General features: G+C 47.3%; 1 protein-coding gene across 8 annotated transcripts in view; it reads right to left on the bottom strand.

Moving 5' to 3' along the window:
* Window positions 1-21,909, bottom strand: part of EGFL6 (EGF like domain multiple 6) — a 71,806-nt gene that overhangs the window by 35,431 nt on the left and 14,466 nt on the right. For 2 of the 8 annotated variants that reach the window (XM_045471245.1, XM_045471246.1), the window contains exon 1: window positions 20,234-20,507. The exons of the other annotated variants lie outside the window; for them this stretch is intronic. In XM_045471245.1, coding sequence (XP_045327201.1) covers window positions 20,234-20,307 — 74 coding nt within the window. In that variant the 5' untranslated portion in view covers window positions 20,308-20,507. Of the gene's footprint in view, window positions 1-20,233; window positions 20,508-21,909 lie in introns of those variants that run through there. 8 annotated transcript variants of the gene reach the window in all.

Below are 21,909 nucleotides of genomic sequence, written 5' to 3'. Positions count from 1 at the left end.
GGCTCGATCTCACAAACCATGAGATCATGACCTGTGCCGAAATCAAGAGTCGGACGCTTAATGGCTGAAGTATCCAGTTGCCCAAAATGCCACAATCTTGACCCAGTCTGCACATTACTAACAATTCCCAAACAAGAAAGCAGACTACGGAACATAAAGTGTTATGTGTGTCAGTCCACACATCATGATGTGCTTCAGAATCTTGGTTTAGTATTTTAAAAATTGATAAAATTGACATAATAAAACACAGTACGTTTTAGTATCCGCTGTTGGGAAACCATCACCATTATCTAATTCCAGAACAGTTTTATCCCTCCAAAAACAAACAAAAAAACAAAACAAAACAAAAAAAAACCCCAAAGCCACACCCATTCGTAGTTCCAATTTCCCCCCCTTTCTATCCTCTGACAACCACAAATCTACTCTTTGCTTTGGGATTTGCCTAGTTTGGACGTTTCACATAAATGTAATCATATGTGATCTTTTGAGTTTGGCTTCTTCCACTTAATATGCAAAAGGCTCATCTGTGCTGTGGCACGTAACAGGACCTCATTCCTTTCTATGGCTGAATAATCTTCCATTGTATGGATACACCACATATGTTCATCCATTCAGTGGCTGATGGACATTTGGGTTGTTACTACATTTGGGCTATCACGAATAATGCTGCTGTGAACATTGATGTATGACTTTTTGCACGGACGTGTTTTCACTTCTAGGAGTGGAACTGCTAGGTCATATGGTAACCATGTTGAACTTTCTGAGGAACTGCCAGAATGTTTTCCAAGATGGCCGCATCATTTTACATTCCTGCCAGCCATGGACAAGCCTTCTGATTTCTCCATTCTTTTTTTTTTTTTTTTTTTTAATTTTTCTTTTAACGTTTATTCATCTTTGAGAGACAGAGAGAGACAGACCATGAGCCGGGGAGGGGCAGAGAGAGAGGGAGACACAGAATCTGAAGCAGGCTCCAGGCTCCAAGCTGTCAGCACAGAGCCCGACATGGGGGTCGAACCCATGAACTGTGAGATCATGACCTGAGCTGAAGTCAGACGCTGAACCGACTGAGCCACCCAGGCGCCCCCGATTTCTCCATTCTCACCAGAACTTGTTATTGTCCATTTTTTTTCATTACAGCCATTCTAGTGGATGAGAAGTGGTATCTTACTGTAGTTTTGGTTTGCATCTCCCTGATGGCTAATGGTGTTGGGCATCTTTCATGCGTTTATTGGCTATTTGTGTACCTTCCTTGGAGAAAGATCTATTCGGGTCCTTTGCCCATTTTTAAATTGGATTATTAGTCTCGATGTCCTTTTTTTTTTTTTTTTTTAATTTTTTTTTTTCAACGTTTATTTATTTTTGGGACAGAGAGAGACAGAGCATGAACGGGGGAGGGGCAGAGAGAGAGGGAGACACAGAATCGGAAACAGGCTCCAGGCTCTGAGCCATCAGCCCAGAGCCTGACGCGGGGCTCGAACTCACGGACCGCGAGATCGTGACCTGGCTGAAGTCGGACGCTTAACCGACTGCGCCACCCAGGCGCCCCATGTCTCGATGTCCTTAAGATGTGAACACAAAGATTGAAACTAGTCGGTAAAAACAGCTATCCCCAAACCTTGGTGAATACGGTAATGTAACTTTGTCTCACCCTGCAGAAAACTCTTCCCCCTAGAACCTCATAGTTAGTTAGTTTCCTTTTCTTATTTTTCAAGTTTATTTTTGAGAGAGAGCAAGCGAGTGCACGCATGAGCAGGGGAGGGAGAGAGAGAGAGAGAGAGAGGGAGACACAGAATCCGAAACAGGCTCCGGGATTCTCTCTCCCTCCCTCCCTCCCTCTCTCTCTCTCTCTCTGCCCCTCCCCAGCTCATGCTCGCTCCAAAAAACACAAACATTTAAAAAATAATAAAAATCAAAGAGAAAACATGACAAACAGGAAGACAGGGATGCATTTAATTAGATTTCAATCTATCAACTAAAACCTTGGCGATGACCGTGGCCAACTTCTTGCCTATAGGTTTGCAAGGGAGGGCCTTACCTATTTCCCGACGCCCCAAGCTCAGCTTATTCAATAGGACGTGAATGTGTATTGAGCGCTGAGCTGGGGACTGGGGATACAGAGATGAACATGGTCCCTGACTATGAGCTTTCAGACAAGAGGGTGAGGGTAATAGAGGCGCTAAACATACTCCATCAGCTGTAGAAGCTTAGAGCAAAGAGACACACTCTGGTTGAAGAGTTCCAAGATGTTCCCTCTGAGGGCGCAACCTTTCAGTGAAATGGAAGATGAACAGAAGTCAACCGCGTGGAGTGAGGGAAAGAATATTACAGGCAGAAGTCACAGCACGAGTGCAGGGTAAGAGCTAAGAGACACCATGCTGGTGCTCGAGGAACCAAAAGAAGATGAGAGGATCGGAGGGAACGGAGGAGAGCGGGTTACAACGCAGAGTGCCATGTTAGTCAAGCTAGGGCTATGGGGCCTCATAACTGAATGGTCATAGGGCAGCACGGAAGGGTTTGAAGTAGGGAGGTTATTTGATAACATTTTCCTTCAGAAAACTATTATCGTGGCAGCAGTCTGGAAAGTGGACAAGATGGAGGCAACACGGAAATAGGGACGCTGCCAGTTGGCTTGGAAGATGCTGGTCTTTTGGACTGGAGCGGTAGCAGGGGCAGTGGGGAAAAGTGAATGGTTCAAGGTGGCACCAAAAGGCTTGGTGATGGATGAATCTTCATTCATTCATTCATTCATTCATTCATTCATTGAAACATTCAGTATTTACTGAGAACCTACCATGTACCAGGCATTGGGTTAGTCTCCAGAAGCTCAGCAGCGATCATGAGGAACGTCAGCCCTCAGCCTCACACAGGTCGTATTCTGGTCAATCAGACGTGGAGTGTGAGAGGGATGCAAAATTGGGAAGATGGCAGGGTGTTGTTTCTGGAATGGGGAGTATGGATGGAGGACCACATCCAGGAGCAGAGTAAATGAAGAGTTGTCTTTGGGACATGATAATTGTAAGGGCTCATTAGACAGGATGTTGAGTAGGAAGCTGGAGATTGAGGCCAGAAGTCCAGGAAGCAGGACTGCATTCTGGAGTCTTCTGGAGGTACTTGATTACTGAGTCCATGGGAATGCATGCAGTGTAAGAAGAAAAGAAGGCTTGGGGCACAGCCCCAGGGAAACTAGCACGTGAAGGTGGGCCATGGAGGGAGGGGAAAGGTCTAGAAAGAGACCCAAACAATGCTCAGAAAGGTAAAAGGAACACCAGGTTAGTACAGTGTCAGGAAAGCCAAATGCAGAGAGTGTTTCTAGAAAAAGCAGGATCAGCTGATGCTGAGTGGTTATAAAATACGATGGTTAGGACTACAGTCTCCTTCCTGAATTGGAATCTTGGCTCTACTATATACGGGCCTGTGACTTTCAGCACGTTACTTCACCTCTCTCTGTCTCGACTGATCTCATTTGTAAAACGAGGATAAAAAGGGTATTTACTTTAAGGGTTTTTGTGACAACGAGATGATTGAATACATATACGTAAAGGGCTTAGAACAGTGACTAACATGGTAAATGCCCTCTACCTGATCGCTCTCAGTAGTGTAGGATTATTATTAGATGTGTTGAAGAGGGTATAAGGTTTGAAACTGCCATTGACTCATAATCAACGAAAAGAATCTCAGTTTGAACTAGGTTTCTGCTTCAGTCCGAGTCCCCTGAGAAGCAGAACCCATAAGGGGACTAAACGTGCAAGGATGTTATTACAGGAAACACCTGTGAGAGAAAATGGACGGGAGCCGGGGAAGGCTGGGACATCTATTGGAGCCCCATGGACATCTGACTCGCAGCGGAGGGAACAGGGAAAAAAGTTGAGCGGAAGCATCCGAGGCTGCCGCCTAGTCTAAGGAAGGTTTGGCAAAACCGAGGGGACTCCTGGAGCCCGAGCTGACCTTCCGAGGAGAGTGGTATTTCCCACAAAAGGTCCTGCCTTAGTATTCCTGCCATGCTCAGCCTGGAAGGCGGCCTGGAGGGAGCAGCCCATGGGAGGCGTGGCCTTGCTCAAATGTGGTGATGGATTTTTCTTTTTTTTTTTTAACGTTTATTTTTGAGAGAGAGAGAGAGAGAGAGCACGAGCAGGGGAGGGGCAGAGAGAGACAGAGACACAGAATCTGAAGCAGGCTCCAGGCCCTGAGCTGTCAGCACAGAGCCTGCCGCGGGGCCTGAACTCACGGTCTGCAAGATTCATGACCTGAGCCAAAGGCGGACACATAACCCACTGAACCACACAGGCGCCCCAAATGTGGTGATGGATTTCTAAGAGCAGAGTAGTCGGGGCCCTGGGTCAATTACACCCCCGGCAGTTGGAAGTCTGCAAGGCACATTCTTGTGGTTGCCACAGTTTCCACGCGAATTGACTTGTTAACGTACCTACGAATCGGTTTTCACCGTAAGGGGAGGTTATTATAGAATTTTACCTTAAAGAAAGTAACCTTAGGCATCAGCCCTGTTCTACCCTATCATTTTACACCTGAAGAAACCAGGGCCAAGAAAAAGACCGGGGGACTTTACATTGTATCAAAAGTCAGAGGGGAACACACTTCACCAAAGTATGGAAGGGGAATAGAGTTTTCACCTCAAAATATGCTTCTTTGGCATAAGGGCTATTTGGGGCTGATTATTTTTAGGAAACAGCAGACATAGGAGAAGCTCTGAAAACCTGAGAAGAGAAATCTCCATCTGTAAGGGTGTCCCCCTCTCTGTACCAGGAAGGGGATAATGGCTTTATTATTTTTTTTAAGTTATTTATTTTGAGAGAGAGAGAGAGAGAGAGAGAGAGCGTGAGAGCGCACACACAAGCAGGGGAAGGGCAGAGAGAAAGGGAGAGAGAATCCCAGACAGGCTCCGCACTGACAGTGCAGAGCCCGATGTGGGGCTCGCTCGAACCCACGGACCACAAGATCACGACCTGAGTGGAAGTCGGACGCTTAACTGACTGAGCCACCCAGGTACCCCAATGATGACTTTAAATCTCAAGAAACTGTTATCAATGGAGAAGGCCAGGACTTAAATCTGTGTAACAGCCTTACCCTTGTTTACAGTGCTTTGCCTGGTAACCTCTCATAACCTGCTCCCCCCCACCCTCAACATCATCTTTGGTCTTTAGCTGGAGATGTTCCTTAAATAACTCCATTTGGGGGAGTTATTTGGTTTTCCTGGGTCTCCCCCATGTGCACAGCAGGTAGATACATTATTACACTTCTGTTTGGTTTTCTATTAATCTTTTATTACAGGGAGAACTCAGTCAAGAACCTAGACCGGTAGAGGGAAAATAATTCCACCCTCCCGCGCTACTCATTCATCCATCTATCCATTTGTTCACCCCAAATTTATTCAGTAACTACACATGTTAGGCACCGTAGTGGGCACCGAGACGCTAGACATATATAAGGAACAGCCCCTGCCCACAAAGAACTTATAATCTAGGCATGAAGAGAGGCAAGTGAACAGATAATTACACTCCAACATGACAAATCATATCCAAGGAGTAAGTTCTCAGGAGCTCGGAGAAGATAAAAGAATCGTTAGGTTCAGGTGGGCAGGTGAGGGGTTTTCTGGATGAAACGGGGGCCTGATGTGAATTCTGGTGGCTGACGGGACTTACCTGGGTAACACGAAAGGAGGCTGTTTGGTGGGGAAGATGTTCCAGGCAAAGAAAATAGCCTGTGCCAAGCAGGGAGCCATTAAGAACACGAGGATTGGTGGCCTATCAACTAGAGCTCAGATAGGGGTGTGTGTTTAGAGCAGGGGAGTGGGAAGGGAAGTGGGGAGAGTATGGGGAGGAGAAGGTAGCAGAGAGATAAGCAGGGGCAAGAAAAGGCCCGCGACTGTGCAAAACATTTTGTCCATCCTGAAGGCTCTGGAGAGTTATAGAAGGATTTCAAGCAGTTTGGAAATATCAAGGATTTTGCAAGACAAAGCAGCCTCCGTAGGAATAGGGTGAACTCAATAAGCAACAACATTACTGAAACCTGACACCAAAAGTGAAAATTAACAAGTGGGATGACTTCAAACTAAAAAGCTTCTGCACAGCAAAGGAAACCATCCACAAAATGAAAAGGCAACCTACTGAATGGGAGAAAATATTTGCAAATCATATATCCGGTAAGGGGTTAATACCCACAATATATAAAGAACCCATACAACTCAATAACAACAAGACCAACCTGATTAAAAAAAAAAAAAAAAGGCAGATCTGAATAAACATTTTTGCAAAGACAGCCAGATGGCCGACAGGTATATGAAAAGATGCTCAACGTCACTCGTCATCAAGGAAACGCAAATCAAAACCACAAGGATAGATCACCTCATACCAGTTAGAATGGCTATTATCAAAAAGACAAGAAATAAGTGTTGGCGAGGATGGGGAGAAAAGGGAGCCCCTGTGCACCGCTGATGGGAATGTGAATTGGAAAACAGTATGGAAGTTCCTCAAAAAATTAAAAAGAAAACTACCATATGACCTAGCAGTTCCACTTCTGAGTATTTATCCAAAGAAAACTAGAAAAGATACACACACGCCCCATGTTCACTGCAGCATTATTTACAATAGCCAAGATCTGGAAACAACCTAAGTGTCCATTGACGGATGAATGGATAAAGAAAATGTGGTATATGGCGTGCCTGGGTGGCTCCGTCGGTTGAGCGTCTGAGTTCAGTTTAGGTCATGATCCCACGGTTCGTGGGTTCAAGCCCCGCATCAGGCTCACTACTGTCAGTGCAGAGCCCGCTTTGGATTCTCTGTCCCCCTTTCTCTCTGCCCCTTCCCTACTTGTGCTTTCTCTCTCAAAAATAAATAAATCTTAAAAAAGAAAGAAAGAAAGAAAGAAAGAAAGAAAGAAAGAAAGAAAGAAAGAAAGGAAGGAAGGAAGAAAGAAGTTAAGAAAGAAATAAAGAAAATGTGGTATATATACACAATGGAGTATTATTCAGTCATAAAAAAAAGTGTGAAATTTTGCCATATGCAAAAACATGGATGGACCGTGAGGACGTTATGCTAAGTGAAATAAGTCAGACAGAAAAAGACAAAAGCATATGAGCTCACTTCTATGTGGAATATAAATAACAAACAACAACAAAAAAAACACAAGCTCATAAATACAGAGAAGAGATGGGTGGTTGCCACAGGCAGGGAGGTGGGGGTAAATGTGAAATGGGTAAAGGGGGTCAAAAGGTATAAACTTCTAGTTATAAAATAAGTAAGTCATAGGGATGTAATGTACAGATGGTTAATAATACTATTTTGCGTATTTGAAAGTTGCTAAGAGAAAAAGTCTTAAAAGTTGTCGTTACAAGAAAAAAAATTGCAGCTATGCATGGTGACAGAGAGTAACTTGACCTATGGTGATCATTTTGCAATAGATACAAATATTAAGTCATTATGTTGTACACCTGTAATTAATATGATATTAACTGTCAATTCCACCTCAAAAAAAAAAAAAAAAAAAAAAAAAGATTGCCAAAGCTGTTGGGATGTAAAATCACAACAAAAAAATTGAAATTGGTTGAAACACGATATTTTTTTAAAAGCCTAATTAAAAACTTTGGGGAAAGAGTCCAGGGTCCTCTGTCTGAACAGTGCTCGCACATTACCGCAACTCTCCAGAGAAATCCTTCTTCTCGAGTTTTCTTGCTTTCCCATGCGTGTCTTTAGGTGAAAAGGTGAGGCTGGGAAATCTGAGGTGTATCGATTTCTCCCAAATCATCATTTTTGACGTTGGGTACAAAGCATCACTTGAAAAGCTCTCCAAAATGTTAACGACCCACTCTTGGGCCACCAAAGACTTGTTAATCAAGTAAGATTTCTTATCCACTGTAAAGAGTTCCTTCCCCACAAATGCATCTTAGCACTACAGCTTTGTTAGAAGATAATGGAGATTTGTTATTAAATCTAGCCTTATTCCCATTTGGTAAAAAAAAAAAAAAAAAAGGAAACAATAGTTAAGAATGAACTTATGATTGAGAACCATACAATGGATTCTGATGTCTGGGCAACTACAGAAATCAGAAAATACCAGTTCAGCCGACAGCTTCTCTGTAGCTGCAGCGACATGTTCTGTGCATATTTCCTAAAGAAGACCGAGCAGCTTGAAACAACAGCATAGGAAAAACCATCAGAGAACCACGCAAGTCCACAAACGAGCAACATGCCTTTTAATTCAAAGGGACAGCCACAAATGGGATTTTAGTGGTTTAATCATCCGATTCTACATCTGGTCAGGAAAATGGAAAACTAGTTTAAAGGCGGGGGAGGGGGGGGCTCTCTGGCGGATAAAATGGCTAATAATTACTTGTTGGTTTGTAGATGCCAGAGGAAATTGATTTATTACCCCAAGAATCCGGCTCTACATTCTATGTTTGCCGGGTTTTTCTTTTTTCTTTTTCTGAAATGCACATATGCAGTTATTTAAAATTATGGATAAAAAAGTAAGTATTAAAATATTTCTGTTTAAGTTGAAACAATACGATTGAGGGGAAGAAAGGAACGCAGCGCAGGCAAGCATCTCGACAATACTAGCAGGGCACATGGGCTTATAAAATCCTTTAAAAAGCGCTAAAAAAAAAAAAAGGTTTAATCTAGAGTTCTTTAATCTAGAGTTCTTGCACGGCATTGCAAGTTAATGTTAGCGAATTATTCAGATTACTTCCCTAGCATCCTCCTTCCACCTGTCTTTTGTTCTCATTTCTGTCCAATCACTAACTTTCCCACCATTAATTCAATTATCGTTTTACTTTAGTATCTGGTTGTATTCTGGATGAGGGACATACACTGTTAGGTTAAACTACATGAAATTTTTACGAGATGAAACTGGCCCCCCAAAATGGCCAAGTTTCTGAACTTTCGCGTTACGATTTAACGATCGTGGATGAGAACGTTATAAGTACTCGGCAAATCGGCTTCTGTGTCTCCTGGGCTACACCATGCTTGCCCGCCAGCCTGCCAGTTAGGTGGGGTCACCATGACTGGTTTGGGCCCATCAAAAGTGGGCAGATCACCCCCAGGTCTGTTCACGAAGCCTCCCGTGGGATCCCGGACACGCTCCATTTCTAACAGCCCATTGAACAAAAAGGACGCTGTGGACCTGGAGGAAATGGCACTTTGAGATGGATGGAGCCTGGACCCGTGTGAAAACATGCAGCAGAAGTCTCTCAAACATGCCTTGGACTTCAAGGCAGGTGAAGAAATAAACTTAACCATGTTGAGCCACTGCAAACTTGAGATGGTTTGATACAGAAACTAGCCTACCCGGATCAACAGAGTAGTATCTCAAGAGCGATTTCCTTTCCTAAAGTCTAGCGCACATATTTTCCTCATACGTGCATGTTTATTTCTTTTTATTTTTTATTTGTTTCTCATACGTGCATCTGTTTGCACAAATAAAATCTTACAAAACTATCAACATGAATTGCATTTAGTTCCCTGTTTAGTGAACCGTGTATTTTTTATTTATTTTCTTAATGTTTATTTTTGAGACGAGCAGGGAGCAGCAGAGAGAGGGAGACAGAGAATCCAATCAGACTCCAGGCTCTGAACTGTCAGCACAGAGCCCAACGTGGGGCTCGAACTCGCGAACCGCGAGATCACGACTTGAGCTGCAGTCGGACGCTTCACCGACTGAGCCACCCAGGCACCCCAGCATGTATTTCTTAAAATGTACAAAACTGGCGGGGCGCCTGAGTGGCTCAGTCGGTGAAGTGTCCAACTTGGGCTCAGGTCGTGATCTCGCGGTTTTTGAGTTCGAGCCCCACCTCGGGTTCTGTGCTGATGGCTCAGATTCTGAGCCGGATTCTGTGTCTCCCTCTCTCTCTCTGCCCCTCCCCAACTTGTGCTCTGTCTCTCTCTGTCTCTCAAAAATAAATCAATGTAAAAAAAAATTTTTTTAAAGTGTACAAAACTGGAACAGTGCATTCCAAGATACGAAGGAGGCATGCTTCCGGCACAGTACGAAGCACTGGAATTGAATGCATGCCAGACTATAATGTGCTTGTATGCATTTGGCTGGATTACCTAACCTGCTGGGACCCGATAAACGTGGGGTCATCAATCCAAAGAGATTTACGAACCTAGAAAGAGAATTCCTGATCGTGGGCTGAACTGACCCCAGCAACATCCTCGGCCATCTCGGGAGGTCTGGCCTGGTCGGCTAGCGGCGGTCTCTCTCAGATCTCTCTTGCTGAACAACGTTTGGCACTTCGGAGGCCCAGGGAACCTGTTCCCGAGGCAGGGACGTGTCAGTGTAGATGAGCAAACGTCTGTGGAGAGGAGGCTCTGAGCTGTGGGAGTCTGAGCTAAATGCCAAACTGTCCCCAGTTCCTTTAACGCGTTATACAGCTTGCTGTCTACACTGATCGAATTAATCACGGATCGCCATCTCCACAGCTGAAGTTAATTTAAAAACATTCCAGGGATTGTGTAAGTAGTGTAGTATGTCTTCATGGGATTCCTTATTTTCCGCAAAAATATACTGTGCCAGAGTTCTTTGCTTGCTGATGGTCAGGTTCCAGGAAACTTTAGGCTATTCCTTCTGCAAGACAAATCGAGGAGTTAAAGCTTCTTTCGCTCACGTTTACATATGGCCAAACAAATGAAACGAAATGGTTTCTAGAGAGGGGCCATCAGGTCCGGCCATGAGGTCTCTTTGCTTTGTTTCCTTTTGTGTTGATCAGAACTCCCAGGACGGCTGGCCCATTGTACCTAACCGGTTAGGATTAATTCTGATTTCCGACACATCTTCAATATCCAGAGCCCAAGTCCAACAGGCCGAGGGATGCCCCAAAGCGTCTCACCTTCCCAGATGCGTAGGCACTGAAGAGCCTCATCAAAAGATGCCCGGACTGGGGCGCCTGGGTGGCGCAGTCGGTTAAGCGTCCGACTTCAGCCAGGTCACGATCTCGCGGTCCGCGAGTTCGAGCCCCGCGTCGGGCTCTGGGCTGATGGCTCAGAGCCTGGAGCCTGTTTCCGATTCTGTGTCTCCCTCTCTCTCTGCCCCTCCCCCGTTCATGCTCTGTCTCTCTCTGTCCCAAAAATAAATAAACGTTAAAAAAAAAAAAAAAATTAAAAAAAAAAAAGATGCCCGGACTATCACATGTGCCCCGGGATGTGTCCCTTACCTCCCAGTCTCCCGGGTCATGAATGGTAGTGTAATACGTGGTGCCTCCCATGGCTTCCTCTATTTCTCTCACTTGCCTTCCAAGCTCAGGAGCCGGTGGAAACTGGGCATGGGGGTGGTCCTAGTTTGGGCTCTTCCAGAGGCCGATCGAAACAAGGGTCTGAATACAAGTGGTTAGTCGAGGAGGGAAAGGCACGGGGGCCAAGGGCAGAAAATGGAGTCTGAGAACTAGGCAACGCTAGATCAAACAGGGCCTTCTACACCATCTTAGATGGAACAGATTTTATTCTCAATCCAATGGAAAGCCACCGAAAGGCTTTAGGGAGAGGGCTAACACCATCTGATTTAAATTTGAAGAGGAACACTTTGGGACTGAACTAGAGGGGACACAAGAAGCAGGAAAGGGATGCTACTGTAGGGGTTCAGGTGACAGATGACGGTGATGTGGCTGGGTGGTGGCAGGCGAGAGGGAGGCCAGGAGATGGGCTTGGGACGCGGTCTGCAATGGGATTTAGCGCCAGACTGCACAGAAGAGGGGAGAAGAGTGAGTTGTCAGGAATGATGCCCAGGTTTTGGGCTTGAACCAGTGGGGATACTGTTTGTTCTGGAAGAGAGAGACTGGGTGAGACGGGGGGCAGTGAGTTCTGGAGAGCCGATCTAGAGCTCCGTTTGGGATGTCCTAAGCTCAACGGGACATCCCAATGGACAGGTCAAGAGTACAGCAGAGAGCACCTGGGGCTTGATGCTGACATTTTGAAGCCGTCTACACACAGATGGCATTGAAACAGCTAGAACTGGAAAGATCGCCTGGATGATGGAGTATAGATAAGGAATAAACTCGGGTCAGAGATGGAACTCTGTGCAAAGGGAGGCTGATGAAAGAGGCTGAGGAGTAACCAGCGTGGGAGAAGGAAAACCAGAAAGTGTAATGTGGTGGTTTTAAAACATACCCACAAATGTTTTTGTCAGTCCTCCTTTCAAAAGGTGAAGCCCACGTCCCCACCCCTTATGTGGGACTGGACTTCGTGCCTGGCTTCAGACGAAGAGATCATGGTGGGCGTGACGGAGGCTCACTTCTGAGATTAGGACACAGAAGGCGTAGCAACCTTCGCCTTCTCTCTCTCTCTCTCTCTCTCGGATTTCTTGCGATGTGGAAGTCTGCTGACATACCATGACGACCCTCGAGCAGTTCTATGGAGAGGTCCACAAGGCCAGGGGCCACCTGCCACCAGCCACTGAGGAGCCGAAGTCTCCTGCTGTGGTCGGGTGAGTGCGCCATCTTGGAAGCAGACCCTCCAGCTGGAGTCCAGCCTTCCGAGGACCACAGCATTGGCCGACAACTTGGCTGCAACCCTGTGAAAAGCCCCAAGCCCTGCGCAGCTGACGTGCTCCCGAACTCCCAGCTCACAGAAACCGTGAGGGATAAGAAATGTCGTTTGAAACCTCTGAGCTTTGGAGTCTTCTGTAGAACGGCAGTAGAAAACTAATGCATGTGGTGCCCAGAAACCAAGCAAAGGGACTGCCCGAAGAGCAGAGGTGATGGTCTTTGTAAAGATATTTGGTACTTGGGTATGATTTTTAATGTTGCATTTGTTTTCATCAAGTCTGAGGCGCCACGGATCCTAAGCGCGCTAATATGTACATCCGGAAAGGAAAAATACTGCCAGTCTAACTGAACTATGGTCCACTGCCTTAAAGATAATTCAGCGCAATTGTGTGATCATTCTGAGCTTGAACTGGTCATGATGGGGTTAGCTTTACGGAACGCGGCCTGCAAGGCCCCCCCTTGCTCTCTGCTCTCACAACCGAGCCCACGTCCCGTGGCCCAACCCACAGGCTCCCTGCAGCCTGGTTCCAGCTTGCCTTCTTGGCTGTCCCCGGGCTCGTGACCCCAGATGCTGGCCAGTCCACTTCCTATCTGGGCCCAATGCCTTCCTTTCACATTCCTCTTGCAAGTATGTATCAATCCAGCCAGCCATTCATTTATTCCTATGAAACATCTACTGGGAATTAAGCAGTGGAATCCTGGCTTTCTGCCCTCTGTGGTCTATCAGGTGGGCTCATATTCATTGCGCAAGGACAGTTTAAATGTCAGCCCCTATCCTCCACTTTCCCTGACTCACGCAGATTAAATTTCTCCTATCTGGTTTCTATGGAATGTTTCCTATGTTCTCTATATTCTCTCCCCTCCACCATACACACACACACACAAATGTGTATATAGTTTTATATGTGTATATATATACATAAACAGACGCAGTTCATCTGTGCACAACGTGGGAGTTAGGGGCGCTGGCCCCCGGCACAGTCAAAAATCCTTAGGGCGCCTGGGTGGCGCAGTCGGTTAAGCGTCCGACCTCAGCCAGGTCACGATCTCGCGGTCCGTGAGTTCGAGCCCCGCGTCGGGCTCTGGGCTGATGGCTCAGAGCCTGGAGCCTGTTTCCGATTCTGTGTCTCCCTCTCTCTCTGCCCCTCCCCCGTTCATGCTCTGTCTCTCTCTGTCCCAAAAATGAATAAACGTTGAAAAAAAAATTAAAAAAAAAAAAATCCTTGTATAACTTTGATTCCCCCCAAATTGAACTAATAGCCTACCGTTGACTGGAAGCCTTACTGATAACATACAAAGGTTGATTAACACGTATTCTGTATACGTATTAATATGGTGTTCTTACAGTAAAGTAAGGTAGAGAAAATGAAATGTTATTAAGAGAGAATGCATCCACAGTACTGTACCATAAAAAATCCAAGTAGTTCAAACGCGTGCTAAAGGTCAACTGTAATACGTAAAAATATAATACATATGTATTCATTCTTTGGAATGCAACACCTACTATGTGCCGGGCACGGGGCTAGGAGCTAGAGTTACGACCCTCACCCTGCACCCCATTTACCAAAACAGACAGAGATGTTGCCTGTCCTACAAAGTTGTTCAGTGGGGGTGGCAAAGAGATATGTATCTCTGGCATCCAGGAGAATGTTTGGGCATGTCATTTCATTTGTTCCATTAATGTTGAGTTGAAGTGAATTAGTTTTAACTCCTTTTAGAACATTGGGTTTTGGGGGGTTTTGTTCATTTGTTTTCATAAACAAGACCTTCAGGGGCGCCTGGGTGGCTCAGTCGGTTGAGCGTCCGACTTCGGCTCAGGTCATGATCTCACCGTTCGTGGGTTCGAGCCCCGCACTGGGCTCACTGCTGACAGCACAGAGCCTGCTTCAGATCCTCTGTCCCCCTCTCCACCTGCCCCTCCCCAGCTCATGCTCTCTCTCTCTCAAAACAAAGAAATAAACTTTAAAAAACCCACAAAAAACGAGACCCTCAGATTTAAAACAGGTATTTAAACCAGTACACTGATTACTCTGGATAGAACACCTCATGGAAAGTGATCTAACTATTCTTGGGAGACAACCGCAGCTTTTAAATCTGCTACCTCTCCGCTATGATATTTTAAGCAAATCACTTAATCACTCAGTCTTTTGAAACTCAGTTTATTCATCTGTAAATTGGAGACATGGTCTGTAATTTACACATGGCTGACATCGCAAGAGGGACCTCAATATCTGTTCTTCTTATGGCTGGAATTTGGATAGATTTGCCAGAGCTCTAGAAGCCATCTTTGGCTATGAAGGGGGAACCTTCTGGTAGAGGTGCTAGATGGTGCAGCCCGGGCGCCTGACTGACCCAACTACCCCCTCCTATGTGAGAAACACAGTTCTATTTGTTTAAGCCAAGGTTATGTGGGTTTTCTCTCACTTGTGGCCAATATTAAAGGGTCAAAAGGCAATGTTGCTATACTCACTGGCCAGTTACCCTATTCTGACATCTCCTACCTAAAATCCCCAATGTCACATGTCTTGGGAGGCGCAGTTTTCAGTGTGCATTCAACCGGAAATCAAGATCACGTCCCATAGGGTCTCTATCTTTTGTGCGCTTAACTTGCGCGTTCGTTTGCTAGGGCTTTCGTGACAATGTACCCCACACTGGGTGGCTTCAGGACCAAAATTCATTTTTTCACAACTCTGGAGGCTGGAAGTCTGAGATCAAGCCACAGATGGTTTCTTCTGAGGCCTCACTCCGTGGCTTACAGATGGCCATCTTCTCCCTGTGCCTTCACATGGTCTTTCCAGTCTTTCCTCTGTGGTTGTACGTGTGTGTGCGCGCGCGCGAGTGAGCCTGTGTGTCCTAACGTCTTCTTCTTACGAAGACACCAGTCATACTGGATTAGGGCCACCCTAATGACCTCATTTTTAACTAGTTACCATTTTAAAGACCCTGTGTCCCCCAAGAGTCACATTCTCAACGTATGAATTTGGGAGGGGAGGACACAACTCAGCCCACAAAACCTTAGGACACCCGTATGTCCTGCCCCTAGTCTCCCCAGAGGACTTTGTGTCCTGGAACTTGTCACCAGAAGCACAAATGCCTGCGGCATTTCCCTGTGTCATCAGGTTAGTGACAAATGGTGCCTTGTGGCTGGTGGCCAGCCTCGTTTCGTGATGTTCAAGGATCTTCTCTGTCGGCGGCAGCCAGCTCTGCCTGTGCCCACGGTAAGCTGAAAGTGTAGACTGCCCCCTCAGAAGCCCTCAACCAATGACTGATGGGAGTATAAATACCCCAGCTCCCTTGCCTTCAGGGGGGTAACTCTGAGCCGTGTGTCCTACGGTCTTCCAGAATTCCCCAGCAGGATGAAATCACAGTGGTAACTTACTTTGAAAACATTTCGTTCCCTACTAGAACTTTCTGGGGTCACCTTACAAATAAACTGCATACACTCGAATCCTGGTCTCAGAATCTGCTTCTGACATTATGTCAGCATCGATGTATCCAATTTGGGGGGTGGGGGAATAAATTTGGAATATTGGAATGTCACTGCTCTAAAGGCAGAAGAGCCAATCAAATCAGGTTCTTGGAAATTCATCAAATCTCTTCAAGTTTGTCCATCCCAGTGTCTGTCAAATAGGTACAATATCTCTTTCTTAGGGTTGAGGAGAGAAGTGATTGAAATCACACTGAAAAGCGTTGACACGCAGTAGAGTGTCAACAGTATTTGGTAAATGCTGATCTGATTTATGAAGACTGGGTAAGATACTTATTTTCATTTTAATGTTCGTGCAACCTTGGCTTATACGCATCAATTACATATAAATAGGATTTTAATAACCTCCTAAACCAATGAGCGGAGTTCCTCTAGGAAATAGTGACCATGAAATGTAAAAGATACATGATACCTCAGCCACTGACAAATCACTAAAATCGTGTTTGAAAACAAGATCCAGGGGCGCCTGGGTGGCGCAGTCGGTTGAGCGTCCGACTTCAGCCAGGTCACGATCTCGCGGTCCGTGAGTTCGAGCCCCGCGTCGGGCTCTGGGCTGATGGCTCAGAGCCTGGAGCCTGTTTCCGATTCTGTGTCTCCCTCTCTCTCTGCCCCTCTCCCGTTCATGCTCTGTCTCTCTCTGTCCCAAAAATAAATAAACGTTGAAAAAAAAAAAAAAAAAAAAGAAAACAAGATCCAGGGGGCCCCTGGGTGGCTCAGTCGGTGAAACGGTGAAACGTCCGACTCCGGCTCAGGTCGTGATCTCACGGTTCAGGAGTTCGAGCCCCGTGTAGGGCTCTGTGCTGACAGCTTGGAGCCTGGAGCCTGCTTTGGATTCCGTGTCTGTCTGTCTGTCTCTTTCTCTGCCCCTCTCATGCTCAGGCTCAATCTTTCAAAAATAAATAAAACATTAAAAAAATTAAAAAAAAAAAAAAAACAACGATCCAGCCCATAAAACCAAGAACAACGGATTCACAGTTCATGCTTCCTGTGGAAGGCTGAAAAATGGTCTCCCCAAAGATATTCACGTCCTAAGGCTTGGACCCTGTACATGTTACCTTATGGCAAAAGGACTTTGCAGATGTGATCAAATTAAGGATCTTATGAGAGAGAGACCATCCTGGAATATCTGGGTGGGGCTGATATAATCACAGGCTGCTTCTTCGAGGGAGGAAGATGACTAAGAGAAAAAAGGCAAGGTGATGAGGAAGGGACTGAAGTGATGTGGATGCAAGCCTAGGATTGTTGGAAGCCTCCAGAAGCTGTAAAAGACAAGGACAGATTCTCCCCTGGAGCCTCCAGAAGGAACCAGCCCTCCGAACCCCTTCGTCTTAGCCCCTTATGACTCATTTTGGATTGTGGATCTCCAGAACTCTAAGAGAATAAATCTGTGTATTTTTTTAAGCCACAAAACGTGTGGAAAATTCATACAAGGGCACTTTCTTAGCAGGGCTCGGACAAGAATCAGTTCTCAACATAGGCGTGATTTACAGAAAGCAGGCATCTCTCTCCCTGAGCACAGACCCTCAGCATGAACCCACTCATTCCTTCCTCTCACATTTTCACTTGAATTCAACAGAGAAGAAAACGTTTACCAGATATATGTTATAACAGGGAATTGCTCCAAACTTGAAAAGATTAACAACAGTAACATTTATCTCATGTGCTCAAGGCCAAAAGACACCAGTGTTAGGTCCTGGAACACTGTGGAGGTGAAATTCAGATCAATAAATGTCCTAGACGGGCAAGAAGTCCCAATGCCCAGAGAGCATTTAAAAAATATAAGATTCAGGGGCGCCTGGGTGGCTCAGACAGTTAAACGTCCGACTTCGGCTCAGGTCATGATCTCGCGGTTCATGAGTTCGAGCCCTGCGTCGGGCTCTGTGCTGATGGCTCAGAGCCTGGAGCCTGCTTCGGATTCTGTGTCTCCCTCTCTCTCTGCCCCTCCCCTGCTCACGCTCTGTCTCTGTCTCTCTCTCGAAAATAAATAAAACATTAGAAAGATTTTCTTTTTTAAAATACATAGGATTCAAGCCAAATACTGATGCTTAAGATCAGGAAAATGCATGCTGCTAATGATTTATTCAGTTGATGACTGATAACTGTGTACTATGCACTAAGCACCATTTAGGAGGCATGCAATTTTCTGGATCACGAAAATCCTGGTGCAGTATTTTAATTAAAAACAAAAGAAAACAGTGCTTCTATTAGAAAGCTCTACACAGCAGTCACAGATTTTACTGTAGGCTGTGAAGCCTCAGGAAACAACTGGAAGACACACTCTTCTCCAAGCAAGTGCCTTGCCTTTTTGGTGAACATATCGTCTGTAACGTGGGGGCTGGAGTTGATTAAACGTGGTTTCTGGGCAGCTCCTGGAGGGCTGACCGCCTGACATTCCCAAGCCCGCTGAGCAGGTAATAAACACACCAGCTTGTGAACCTGATACCGTGTAAAGGAAGCACATTTCACATCTCGAAAACCAAGGAATTGCAGAATCCTGACGTGGATTCTTCGTTTTACTATTCCTTGGTTTATTTGAGGGCTTTTCGGCTTTTATTTTAATTTGGTGGCTCTTTGCGAGTGGAGCTCTTGGAGGTCGGTTTGCCGGCTGCTGAGGAACTGTTAATCTCATCTCCAAAGAGCATTTGGTCTTTCTTAAGTAGGCTTTCTAGCCATACAAGAACCCCCCAACGTTCCAGGAAACCGTGATTATGAGCAAAATTGCATCTGCTTACATTTTTATTGTGGAAAGGAAATTGAAACTTACGATCATACGTTCTAAGAACCTGGTTTGAGGTTTGTTCTGTTTGAACTTCAAAATCCCTTAATACGGTGGCTGACTGATGAAAGATTTTTTTTTTCCCCCCTGTAAGTCAAACAAAGATAGTCAGGCTCACCTTTAAGAAGCCTGTTTCACACCAAGGCTCTCAGCCTGCTCTCCCTGGGAATTAGTGACACACAAAAAAATCTCCACAGGGCAGGGATTCTGGAAGCCACTGCCTCCACCCCCACCTTGGTGCGTGTCTGGGGACATTCTAGCTGGAGAGGCTGCTACTGGCATCTAGTGGGCAGAGGCCACAGCTACTGCTCAAAAGTCTGTAATGCACAGGACAGCTTTCCACCCACCCCCAACCAAGAATTGTCCAGCCCAGCCCCAAAGGTCAACAGCGCTACAACAAAGGAACCCAGCTCTAGTGGGCACCTCAGAAAAGCAAGGTATCACAACCAGAGAACCGGGAAAGCATTTCCAGGGAGTGATTCCTAAAAGGCTGCCCTAGTGCAGGAGAGGAGTGCAGGAATCTGAGCCAGACTGCCTGGGTTTAAACGCGGGCTCCATCACTTACTGGCTGTGCCTCTTTGTGCAAGTTATTCAACTACTCTGTGCCTCATTTCTCTTCCCTGCCATATGGGGATTATAATCATAGTGCTTATTACCACAACACTTATGGGCCTTAAATGGGGTTAATAGTCCTCAAGTGTTTAGAACGGGGCCAGGCCGACAGTAAGCCCTAACTACGTTCGTCTTTACCAAGTGGCTGTGCTGATCTCTGGAGAAGGAAGTTTTTCAAGGGCTTCGAGAAGTTTAACAACAGTAGAGAGAACGGCTTCAGAGTCTCAATTGCCACAGCAAGAAAAAACGAGTCAATTTCATCCGACACCCACACCCTTTCTTTCCGGTTCGTCAACCTTAATCAGAAAGGCACCTAGACCCAGGAGGGGCGAGGAGGGGCGAGGAGGGGCGGGGGGGGGGGGTCGCGGCCCCCCCCCCCCCCCCCGGTCTCAGCCCAAGCACGGCAAACACTTACTCCTTCGGCCTCAGTTTCTCCCCCTCCTTCCCCAGCAAAACTAGCGACGGACAATCAGTGGGCGCCCTACAGACAGAACGGAAGATACAGAAGTCCACGGGCACAGAACCCACCCACCCACCGCCGCTCGCACCCACACAGATGTGTGCAGACCACCAAGCCAGAACGCGCACCCGCCGGGCTGGGCACAGAGCCTCTCTCCCCCCGAAACCCGCCCGACGCCGCCAGGTGGGGTGCAGGCGGTGCGGGGGTGCCGGGGAGCAAGCCTCGCCAAAGGGGCGCGGGTTGGAGAGCCCGTGGGCGCCCCGGGCCCCGCACCTTTTGGAACCCCGTCTCAGCGCGCGCGCGCACACTGGCACCCCCTCCCCTACGCTGCAGGGGTGCGTGGAGGGACCGAGGAGAGAGAGAGAAGCCGCCGCGCGGGGGAGCTCAGGCCGGGCGATAACCACTCACCTGGCCGCGTCCCCCGATCCACCTGCCACCCAGGGGAGCAGCAGCGGGAGCGCCAGGGCCCAGGGCCGCGGCATCGTGGCGCCGGGGCCTCCCTCCGCCGCCTCCCGCCTCTCCTGCTGCGCCCCCTCGGGAGGGCGCGGGCCCCGGGGCGCTGCGGGCCGGCCGCCTCCGCTCTCCTCGGCCGCTCGGGGCCTCCGCCGCTCCCCGGCGCGGTCGCAGCGGGCTGTGGGGGCGCCCCGGCGAGGCGCGCGCGGCTCCTGTCCCCGTGCAGCGGGGCCGGGCGCGCCAGGGAGGGCGGGGCGGGCCGTGCACATCTGGCCGGGACCCGCCTCCAGCACGACCCGCGCATCCTCCGCGCTCTCTGCTCACCCGAGAACCTTCCCCCCGGGGCTCAGGGCGCTTGTCTCCAGGCAGAGTCACCGCGTGGCGCCATCTGTTTGGGGCCGATTCCGGGGATACCTGCGCTCGGGTTTCAGAATTTGGTGAAGTCGAAGCAGGAGCCCAGGATGCTGGTTCAGAGCACTTCTGTACCATTTTTGTTTAGGTCTTCATACTCCGCTAGGTTTTCTTCCACGCACTGTAAATCATGGGCGGCTAGAGCTGGAAGGTCACCAAGTCCGGGGCAAACCCTTCCTTTCACAAGCGATCTCTCAGGCTCATCTGCGACGGCTTACTTAGGGGACCATCGGATGATACTGTAATATAACCAGCGCAGAATCTAATGGCAGAAACACGTTCGGACCTTCCTCCACCCCGCCCCTGCACATCCATACCCTTTGGCTTCACGGTGGGCACACCCTGTGGCCCCACGTTTTTGTCTCTGGACTTGACTGTGACTTGCCTCGACCAACGGCATAAGGGCAGAAGTTAGCCAAGTTGCCATTTCCAAGCCTACGCCATAAGACACCTGAGCCCCTCTCCCGGACAAGAGAAGACCATGGCCCAGCTGGCATCATAGGCCAAGGAGAACGAGGAACAGAGCCACTCAGTCAAGCTTAGCCTGTATCATCCAACCCCCAGATACACCAATGAGCTCAGCCAAGGTCAGCGATGCCAGACAAACTACTGAGCCTCATTGTGACCCTCTGTTACGTGGACGCAGCCTATGACCTGGTATCAGAAATAAAAAGAAGTATAATGGAGAAAGAGGAGGTTTGTCTTGATATGCTGGATTCACGGTTTTATAATGAGTATATGCCTTAACTGTAGCCAACAAAATGTGAGAAGCGGAGATGGGAAGATTCAAGGGGTAGACTCTTGATTTAAACCATAATGGATCTCCTTATTGGTGTAAGCCATGTTCAGCTGGATCTTTGGTTTTATGGTTGTAGGTATCCTAATGGATGCGGTATCGTTGGTCAGTAACCAGTTAGGCCATTGAGCTGCTCATAGATAATGGCCTGTCCTAACACTCTATATGCATCATCTTACTCAACACCCACAACTCTATACGTAGTGATCATTGGTTCCCCCATTTTTAAAGTGTCAAGAAAGGCAGCCAGAGAGGTTAAGCGACTTTCCCAAAGTCTTACATCTGACAAGTGTGAAGCTGGGATTGGAAAGGAGGGCCCTTCTCCCCCGAGCTCTGCTGTTCCAGAAATCCTTTTTCTCCTCTTCTTAATCCTTGGTGGCTTCAGATGTCAAATGAGTCTCGTGAATAAGGTAGTAAGATGACC

The sequence above is a fragment of the Leopardus geoffroyi genome, chromosome X, assembly GCF_018350155.1.
Source record: "Leopardus geoffroyi isolate Oge1 chromosome X, O.geoffroyi_Oge1_pat1.0, whole genome shotgun sequence".
Taxonomy (NCBI): Eukaryota; Metazoa; Chordata; class Mammalia; order Carnivora; family Felidae; genus Leopardus; species Leopardus geoffroyi.
This window is presented reverse-complemented; position numbering and strand designations above follow the sequence as displayed.